Raw genomic sequence first — 10,705 nt, 5'->3', positions numbered from 1 at the left:
ATAGTGACAGGCAGGTAGATCAATGGAACAGAATTGAAGACCCAGAAATGAACCCACGTACCTATGGTTCATTGCCCCCTTTTAAAAAAGTTTTCATTGTCACCTTCCCGTACCCAACTTTTCAAAGGTCACAGCAGTGCTGTTCACGTCTTGGCTGACTCTGAAACTCTGAAGGTGGCAACAGTTCTCTCAATCCAGGATTCTTCTCTTCCTGTCCTGGTGAAGTTACCAGTTTCCACACTGGGCAGCTGCTGCTGTGGCTAGGCATGAGGGGGTGAACTTGACAGATGTCAGTCAAGCTGCCGAACTGCCTTCCCTGATAGCTCCAGTCACTTAAAAAGAAAGATTTCACATGCAGTCAACAATTTTCTTCAGAAAGATTAAAAAATTTAACTTCTAGATATTTCAATAACCTTAGCTTGGGCCTCTGAGCTGTCTCAGGGCTTGATATAATAAGCCTGAGACAACATACCCATCCTGGTTAGTATTTTACTCTTAAATTAGATTTTCCTATGACTCTTCTTATGAGATGCCTAGAATTCTCAAGTACATAGAGAGGAAGTAGATTCCAAGTTGCTAAGAACAGGGCAGAGGGGATAGTGAGGGCTTATTGTTTCTGAATTTGAAAACATTCATTCTGGAAGTATAGTGCTGGCAGTTGTGTGACAGTTGGTTGTCCTTACTGTCTCTGACTCTATACTTCTAAAACCGTCATGTTGTCTATATTTTATCACAGTAAATTAAGAAAAGAAAGCTTACTTATAGAAAATTAGGAAGAATAACTTGTGTTGGACAGTATATTTTTAAAATAAAGCTGCATACTAGAATGATAAGCCTAAATAATAAATAAGAGCTTACATTCACATTTAGATTTAATAAGCTGTGAAAGAGGGAAATGCCCTGGTGATAGCTGACCACATTCCATCAATAGTATATCATGTCTGAAAATGAAAGCCATTTTCAAATTTAGACTCCATTAGGAAAAGCACACTCTCTCATTAGAAAATGTTCTCATTTGCCTGGTCGGAGCACACCTAATGTAGCTCCTATCTAGAGTTTGAGCTCCTATCTCAAATGTTTAGGACAGAGATACTCAGGAGAGCAGCCAGTGGATTGTAGAGGCAGGATTAGATAAGGTAGCAATTGTATTAAGAAAGATAGAAGACCCCAGAGATGAGAGCCTGGACACCTAGCTTTGAAATGTCCCGAAATGTCAAGGGGACTGTGAAGTAGAAGAGGGAGGAGATTTACTCTTGGTTAATGTAGACATTGCGGCCATAACTAATGTGAATGTGCAAGTTAGAGTGTTTTGAACTGAGAGGTGTGTATGTGTGTGTGTGTGTGTGTGTGTGTGTGTAGGGCAGTGGCTGTCAGGATGAGCATGTGTATCTTAGTGTGGTTCCCACTGGGGTACTAATTCAGAAGACATGCAGGCATGGTGCTGCATGCCTGTAATTCCAGCATCCATGTAGCTGGGGCAGGAAAATAGCAAGTTTGAGCCAGCAGTTTGATACTGCAGTAATTTAGGGAATGAAAAGATCTTGAGTCAGTTTCTTTTTTCTCCATAGTATTGGCTATAACTGGTATATCACAGTTGATACATATTGCACATATATACTTTTCTGAATATTTTGGGAGCCTTTGAGATATGTAGTACTAAATTTGGCTTTTAAAAATCCTCATATTGGGCTGGGTGTGGGAGTCCATGTTCTTTAATCTCAGCATAGCAGGCAGGAGGCAGAGGCAGGCAGACTTCTGTGAGTTCCAGACCAGCTTGAGCTACACAGTGAGGTCCTGTCTCAGCAAAAGCTCATGGGATTTAAAGTGAATAGATAAGTTAATTTTAAAAGTCTTTGATATTTTCAGAAAAAAAAAAAGCAGAGAAGGTTTCATAGGTCAGAGAGAGTCCTTGGAGAGGGGACGTTGCCTCTTCTTGGGAGCTAGTCAGGAGTTGGGCTGTCAGGAAATGGGGTTTGCGGAAGCATGGTAGGCTTGGCAAGAAGAAGGGTTTGTGGGGACATTGTAGTGGGGTACACATTTGGGTAAGATGCAGCCACTATGGGATGGGTGAAAATTCTGATTACCATGCCTTATTTTTTTACAGTTCACAAAATGGTTGTAGGATCGGTAGCCAGAGAACTTGATAAAGATGGCATGCTGGTGGTGTTTTGCAAGGAAGAAACCAGAAGGCTGGCATTGTGGCGCACACCTTTAATCCTAGCACTTGGTAGGCAGAGCCAGGTGGATCTCGAGTTTGAGGCCAGCCTGGTCTATAGAGTGAGTTCCAGGACAGCCAGGGCTGTACAGAGAAACAGGTGGGGAAGGAAGAGGAGGGGGGAATAAGAGTTGGGGGAGGATATTATTAGAGAGGAGGGGGGGAGGGAGGGAGATAGAGAAGGAGAGAAAGAGATAGATATCAGAGTTGGGGGAGGATATTATTAGAGAAGAGAGAGATCAGAGTGGGGGAGGATATTCTTAGGTTCAGGTGTGAGGCTCTCTGCTGGAGCTCAGTGAGAACAGCATGACATATGGTTGTTTCCCCTGAAAGTGGTTCTGTCTTCATGCACCTGACAGGCATTTTCTGAAGGGAATTCCCAGAGTGTTGTCTCAGGAGTTGTGGGAGGAAGCAGGGCTTCTCCTGACCCAGCTGTGGGGCACACAGGACATAGATACCACAGTATCCATCAATCAGCTGAATAGCCGGTGGCAAGCCAACTTCAGAGGGGAGGAAGGAGACCCTCAACACTCGCTGAGAGGAGCCTGTGTGTGCAGAGAGAAGGAATTCATGGTGTCCATTTTCAGAGGTTGTTTCCATTGTGGTTGGCCAGTTTTAGATATCGTACAATAGAAAGTATTTTCACTTTATGCTTGGTTTTTCTTCAGAGGTGAATGAGCTCTTGGCCTCAGAGGTGATGCTCCTATTCAAGGCAAGATTCAGCTCAGGAAAAATGGGTCAACTTCTGCACCAGTCTTTGTGGATGTAATAGTCAGTAAGGTACAGGATTTAGGTCCTTGGTAGCTAGGCGCTGGGCCTGTAACTGAGAGATCTGTGGAGAAATTGACCTAACTGGTAGAAAAGGGAGAAGAAGTGTAGGGGATCCTCCTAGAAAATATTGTCCGGTATGCTGGAAGTGTTTGTAAGTGATTGTTAACCACAGCAAAGAGAGTTAGCTCCTTGAACGTAAAGGTCTTGAGCCACTGCTCAGGTTGCTATATGCTGGAATCACCTGCAAGCCTGTGAAAATCTAGATTCCCCAGCTCCAGGCTTGCAGAGTCGCTATGTTTGGGATGAGGCTCAAAAAGAATGCATATCTAGGCATACAGAGGCGGCTCAGTGCAAAGTGCTTGCTGGCTAAGTGTTTGGACCTGAGTTTGGATCCCAGTCCTCGTGCAAAAGCCTGACTTGGCAGTGTGCTTCTCTTCCTCCAGTGTTGGAGGGAGGGAGAGAATCAGATCTCAGAAGGCAGACTCTAGGTTCAGTGAGAGAACCTGTCTGAAGAAGTAGGGCAGCAACTGGTGACATCTGCCTCTGGTGACTTGCACATAGGCAAGTGCACATGCATATACAGGAGACATTTGCATAGAGCACATAAACATTACAGAGGAGAGTAGCCACCTTGATGGTTCAGCAGGCAGAGACTGCGACCATCTTCAGGTGCTAGAGTTGTCTTCCATACATCCTCTCTGCCATGCGCACCTCCACCTGGCAATCTCTCACACAATAATAGTTTTTTTTTTTAAAGGACTATGTATATCTAGCAAGTTCCTAGACCCTTTGCTTAGGGAGCCATGCCTCAGAGCTGCTGGACTCCAAATAAGAAAGATTTTCTTAGGCGAGAATTTAGAAGGCCTCACGTTTTCTTACACTGTAGATGATTTGCACTTAGGGTAAATGTGGTTAGAGAAAGACATTTCAAAGATACTATTTTTACCAGTAACTTGATATTTAAAGGATGTTGTAAATGATGTTGTCTCTCATATGCCTTGGTTAAAGGCCACTTTTTATCCTATGAACTGTGAAAGGAGTTGGAAGAAGTGATCAGCAACTATTTAAACATACTCTACTTCCTGAAAATACTTTTGAGCTTGCCGTTAACGATAAAGAAAAAAATTTCAAACTTGAATTAAGACTAAGGCTCATGTTACTTTATTACTCAGTATGTTTTATGGCTTTAGGATGTCTTTTTTTAAAATATGTTTTAAATTATTATTTTTTAAATTGGGGACAGTTGGAGAGATGGCTCAGCAGTCAAGAGTAGTCACTGGCTGCTCTTTCAGAGGACCTGGCTCTATTCCCAGTACCACATGGCAGCTCGTAATTGCTTGTAACTCACGATCCAGGGGTTCTGACACCCTCTTCTGGCCTCTCTGGCACCAGGCACACATGTGGTACACATATAAACACATAGGCAAAACACCCATATACACAAAATAAGTAAATTAGTCAATAAATAAGTAAAAGTTAGGATAAACTTTGGGAGTAGCACTTACCCTTAGGAAAGCTGGGCCTTTGAAGGACACAGAAAGTCATTTGGCAAGGAAATTGGCATACTTTAGGACCGTATTAGCTCCTGTTTGGTGCGTGTCTGCTCAGTCACACTGGGTATAGTTATGTCACATGCCAGACTTAAAGTACCTACCCCAAAGAAGAAAGCTGTTCATCAGAAACAGACTGGAAGAAGAGCTGCTTTTAGCCATGGGGAGAAATGATGTCACGAGTGAGGAAACACGTGTCCTGGGTGTCACGTGGGAATCCACCACCCCAAGGAGTGACCCAGTGGTGGCCCACACCTGCGGTCCTTGCATTGGCAGGTGAGCAGGGAGGATCACAAGTTGAAGGCTTGCCTCTCATGTATAGTGAGAGTCTGAAGGCTTGACTACAGTCTACAGTGAAACTCAAAACAAGAAGGGAGGTGAGAAGAGACTGGCAGACAGACAGAGAGACCCAAAAAAATAAAGGTATTGTTAGAATGAAATAAAAGATTTTGCACCTGGTTCAAATAGGAATCCCACTAAAAATAACTTTCTTTTGCATGATTTACCTCGAGAGTTATATATATATATATATTTTTTTAAGTTTATCTTAATTGCTTTAATCCAGTACAGAATTTGTAGAAAAAAGGCAGAGAACTTCTTATTTTATTTGGATTATGTGCAATTAAACAATTAATCTTCTAATCTTATTTTTCTTTTTAAAAATTATTGTTTTCACCCACTAATGCAGCTTAGAGCCATACCCAGATAATACTGGCAAATCTTTCACAACCAGGAAAATGTTGAAAGCAACCATTTATATTTTGGTTTTTTATTAAATCTTGCATAAAAGCATGCCCCTCTTCCAAATTATTGTTTTCTTTGAGACTTGTTACATACCTTCCATCGACTAGAACCTACCGTGGTCCTCTTGTTACATACCCTCCATCTGCTAGAACCTACCGTGGTCCTCTTGTTACATACCTTCCATCTGCTAGAACCTACCGTGGTCCTCTTGTTACATACCTTCCATCGGCTAGAACCTACGTGGTCCTCTTGTTACATACCTTCCATCTGCTAGAACCTACCGTGGTCCTCTTGTTACATACCCTCCATCTGCTAGAACCTACCGTGGTCCTCTTGTTACATACCTCCCATCTGCTAGAACCTACCGTGGTCCTCTTGTTACATACCTTCCATCGGCTAGAACCTACGTGGTCCTCTTGTTACATACCTTCCATCGGCTAGAACCTACCGTGGTCCTCTTGTTACATACCTCCCATCTGCTAGAACCTACCGTGGTCCTCTTGTTACATACCTCCCATCTGCTAGAACCTATTGTGGGTCCTTGGGGCTGGGGTAGCAGGTGTGCCAGCCTGCTGAGGTTTAACCCCTTCAAGTCTTATGCGCCAACCAGCTCATTTGTTAAAAGATTTATTTATTATTTTTATATGTATGTGTCTGCATGCCTACTTGTATATGTGGGGTGTTGTGTGTGGGTGCTGGGAGCCAAAGCCGAGTCCTCTGCAAGAGTGGCAAGTGCTTTTATCTGCTGAGCTGTCTCTCCAAGCCCCTAACCGATTTTTCTGGGCACACTCATCTGTACTTTTAACAAGTCACCACAGTTTCTATTAAGAATGTACATAAAATATGCATGAACTGGCAGCATGAGTAGCACTTTGTTTCCTGGTATCTTAGAGTGCTTCTTCACACTGCACAAAATGGAGAGGTCAAGCTCTTCTGCTTTTCATCCTTTTGCCTTCTAGCTGCAAATGTGACCTCTATTATGGCGTGTTTTAATTATAAATAAGTTGAGGATGAAATGCAGAACAATAGTGGATAGTAAGGCAAATATTGGTGGACAGTTTCTCAGAGTGCTTTGACTTTGGAGGAGGTCACAGGGTGGAACCATCCACTTTGGTTGTTTGACATTTTATGTTGATTGCGAGAAAAAAAATCATACAGTAGCTACTCAGCTTTTAGAAACAAGGTAGCTTCAACATTTAAATACAAAGTAAGGGATGGAAATGTAGCTTGGTGGTCCAGTGCTTGTCTAGCAAGCAGAAAGTTCTGGGTTTTATAGCAGCACTTAGATATATAGCACATATCAGATATGGTGGAGACAGGAGGTGGAGGTGAGAAGATGAGGGGTTCAAAGTCATCTCTGGTTACCTAGGGAGTCCAGAGTCAGCATGAGCTGTGTCAGACACTGTCTCAGACAACAAAATTTACCAGAAAATGGTAGCCCCATCAAACAAGGCTCTGTCTTAACTTCTCAGGGAGTTCAGTGGACTTTGAGCATGAAAACACAGTGTCTGTTTCAGCATGAGCAGTATAAGCTCTGCCTGCAAAGGAACTTCACTGACTGCAGCTGGTCTCCTAAAATAAGACTTGATACAAAGTGGCTAGATGTTTCTGGGAACCGGAAACTGAATTTCTATACTTCTAAAAGCCTGCTGTTGCAACCAAAACACATTTTTATATCCTCACATCTTTGGGAGAACATGTAACCTGGGCTTGTCATAATGAATGGACAGTGGACACCGGACATGGCTGACTGAAGAGCTGCCACACAAGTGGAGTGAAGCTCATGCTTCATTATAGTGGTTTTTCACACTGTGTTTAAAAAAAAAAGTCCCCTCCCCTCAGGCTGCAGATTTTCATGGGTAAGGAAGATCTGTTACTGAAAGTGGGAAGAAAAGAAAAATATCCTGCTACATCTTGAGACAGAAAAAAAAGTTGTTTAAACTGATTCTAGATAATACCTTTTAGTTTGTCCTGTTATGTTCATATTATTCCTAGAATATGCTGTATATCCTTAGCATGCAATATACCCTGTTAAATTGAAGTGTTCAACAGAGGTAAGGACAGTAAGGAATGGTGGTAGTACTGTAAGTGAAAAACAACAAACAAAGGAAAGCCCGATGAGTTAGTGTTGTTACTAATTACTAATTGGCACTCTTGCCATTCACAGGTGTCTGTAAGAATGCCTGTAAACACACATCCTGACATCTTGTCTTTTAGGTCCCAGAGTTCTGGGTCACTGGGACAAGTTGGCCTGTCTTTCGCGCACAGGGTTCATTTTGTCTGCTGGTTTGGTCTTTGGCTGGGCCTCCTCCCTTCTTACTCATACATTCCAATGTCACCAAAGACAATAAACTTGAAAATAGTAGATCCTGTAAAGCAATTCTGTGGCCAAGTGCTGAATTTTAAATTCTCCCAAATAATTATGTAGATAGTAGTAAAAAAAAGTTTTCAGATAAAAATTTAATTTTTAGTGCTTCATGTTGTTTTACTTTAGCATGGCATGCCTGGCCAGAAAATAGTTTGTCAAGTTCTGTGTATATCTACTGGATTGGGGATGGGCAGACTTCTCTCTGAGATGTATCATAACTCAGACTAGAGAGGCTGGAGTGACTCCATTAGCTAATGGCAATTTTACCACCACCACCCTCTCTCTCTCCTCTCTTTCTCTCTCTCTCTCTCTCTCCCCCCCCCCCCCCCCCCCCCCGTGTGTGTGTGTGTGTGTGTGTATGTAGTCTTATATGTTGAGGTCAAAGTACCTTCCCCCACGTGTGATCCAGGCATCAAACTGAACCATCTCACCAGTCTACCTCTTGGCAATTTTAAAAAGTACATTAAATAGAATTCTAAGATTTTTGTTAATGTTTGTTGTATTCTGTATTTTCCATCTTAATAAATTGGTAGGATATGCTAAATATTATGTTTCAAGTATGTGTGTGTGTGTATGTGTGTGTGTGTGTGTGGTGTATCAAGAACCTTCTGATTGACAAGTATATATTTCTTGATCAAATATGATAGACAAGATTTGACATGTAGTTGCTCACAGATTATTTAGGATAATTACACTTTTGAGATATTTAAGCCCTTCTCCTTAATAATAGATGTTAAAAGTATGCCCATAGACATTGACTGTATGATTCTTGAACTTTTGAAATTCTCACTTGTGTGTGATTGTTTTTCCTGCAGTGGTTTGAGGATTCTGTGATGGTCTGTAGAGTGTGTTAGTTCAGAGTGAGCCAGTTGCTGGATTTCTGTTTTCCTAGGAACACATGTAGTGCTAAGTGAACTTACTTGTGTGACAGGCAGCTGCTCTAAAGCAGCTGGAGAGATCAGGAGGCTGGAGAGATGGTTTAGTTAAGAACACTCGCTGCCCTTCCAGAGGACCTGGGCTCAGTTCCCAGCACCCATGTGATGCCCATAACTGTCTGTAACTATAGGTCTCTGGGATCTGACCCGTTCTTATGGTCTCCCAGGGCAGCAGGCATGCATATGCATATGGTGCCCATACAGACATTTAAGTGCACATTCCTACAGCTAAAAAACAAAGTTTTAAAAAGAAGAAAGTTAATTTAATGATAAAAGGCATAAATCTGGTATATTCTGAGAACTATCTAATGCTATTTCTGTCTCTCATCCAGACATCTGGAGCGCTTGCATACATTGCCAATTACCGCCTGCTTGCTGAGCTTTCCAGCCCCTTTGTAAACCAGAGGTAGGTTACAAATCTTATCAGTTTGAAGTTGTGTGGTTTAATGTTTATTTGTGGAAGCCTTTGCTACAAGCTGCTGACCCTTTGATAGAAAAGCTGATGTGAATCATTGTTACCATTGCACAGATGAGGAACTTCCTTTGGTAGAAAAGCCGACGTGAACCATTGTGAACCATTGTTACTATTGCACAGATGAGGAACATGCACAAGTGAGGTCTTTAAGGCATTTGAGGCTCACATTTCCACTGGTCTCTCTTTACTTTGTAACCATATCCTCAAAGTTTCTGCAAATTTTACACAGCAAAGCCTTCCTCAGTGTTTGCATCCAGGATTTTTGTAGTTTGATTTTCCATTTCAGTGTTTAGACCATTACACACCTTGCTTTTAACATCTTGCCTTACCAAAGACTAGATGTGAAAACAGAAAATGGCAGCTCTGACAGCTGTTTGGCACACAGACTCCAGACTCCTCATTGTGTTGTAGGATCCGGCCGAGAGCGTCACACACTGGATATGACGTCTCTCCAGTCCAGTAGCATGTCACCTCCTCTGGTCTGTAATGGTTTCTTGGCTTTCCTTGATTTTCCTCACTTAGATTCTTTGTTGAGAACTGGCCAGTTTTCTCATGCAGTATTCCCAATTTGGGCTCAGTGGATGCTTTTCTCATGAAGAGAGTACAGGTAGGCACTCCTCCTGCTGTGCCTTAGCAGGGATGCTTGTCCACGATGCTGTCGACACTCGATACCTGGGTAAGGTGAAGTTTGCCAGGTTCCCCGACTAGGAAATGTTTTCTTTTCTCTATTCTGTTTTTTGAAAGCGAGTCTTGACTTGTAGCCCGCCTTCAAGATCCTGAAGGAAGAGAGGATACTCATCTCCCTGCCTCATTCTGCTTCCATTTCCTCTCTCTGTTATTCGGAAGTGGAGAAAGTTTTTACAGTAAATACATTGTTATTCTTCATTTAACAAGGTCTGTTGAGTCTGTTGCTTGAGCAGTTGAGCTGTCCCTGTCTTTCCACATCTGTGGTTCTACATTCAGCCTGCAGATTCTTCATGGTTGTCTTCTTCAGAGCTAGCTTTCCTGTGGTCCTCTTTTGATGCAAGTATTATAAATGAAAAGCATCCTGTCTACTCGTCTCTCTACATTTCAGAGTTCTCTGTTTTCAGAGTTCCATACATGGCCAGCTTTGTTTCTGTTTACTAAGCATTGATTTTGTTTGTCTCTCTGCCTTACCTGTGGGCGGTTCTCACCTTTCTGCCTGTAGGTTCCGTTCCTCATCTTTCACTTACCCAAATCTGAGAAAATTAACTCTCCTTCAAGTCTTCAGTCAAAAATCCCAAATCCACAGAAAGCTTTTAATTAGTCTTTTATGATTTAGTATGGGATATGACAGAGGAGAAGTCTCAAATCAGACACGTGAGTTATGAAGCTTATCCCACATCACGCCTTATGAATGAGTTCACAGGTACTGGTAACCATGAGGCATGGACACAGCAGGGAGATATCCAAGGTCATGAACATGACCACATCCTTTCTGCATTGGACACACTTCACGTTTCCTATGAAGTCTTTAGATCATGTGTGCAGTTCATATTGTTGGCATAGATGAGTTCTCTAGGTATAAGAGTTCTCTTGCAGCCAGGCTGTGGTGGCACACGCCTTTAACTCCAGCACTTGGGAGGCAGAGTCAGGTGGATTTCTGAGTTCGAGGCCAGCCTTGTC

At 42.4% G+C, this 10,705-nt stretch overlaps 1 protein-coding gene across 5 annotated transcripts in view; it reads left to right on the top strand.

The window, feature by feature from the left end:
• The window catches only part of LOC116093702 (TLC domain-containing protein 4), a 77,929-nt gene that overhangs the window by 64,431 nt on the left and 2,793 nt on the right, over positions 1–10,705 (top strand). For all 5 annotated transcript variants that reach the window (XM_031375314.1, XM_031375315.1, XM_031375311.1 and 2 more), the window contains one exon: positions 8,916–8,989. In XM_031375314.1, the coding sequence (XP_031231174.1) occupies positions 8,916–8,989 (74 nt within the window). The remainder of the gene's footprint in view (positions 1–8,915; positions 8,990–10,705) is intronic.

Source organism: Mastomys coucha, unplaced genomic scaffold, assembly GCF_008632895.1.
Source record: "Mastomys coucha isolate ucsf_1 unplaced genomic scaffold, UCSF_Mcou_1 pScaffold16, whole genome shotgun sequence".
Lineage (NCBI taxonomy): Eukaryota > Metazoa > Chordata > Mammalia > Rodentia > Muridae > Mastomys > Mastomys coucha.
Note: the sequence above shows the minus strand (reverse complement) of the source record. Positions and strands in the feature narration are given on the sequence as shown.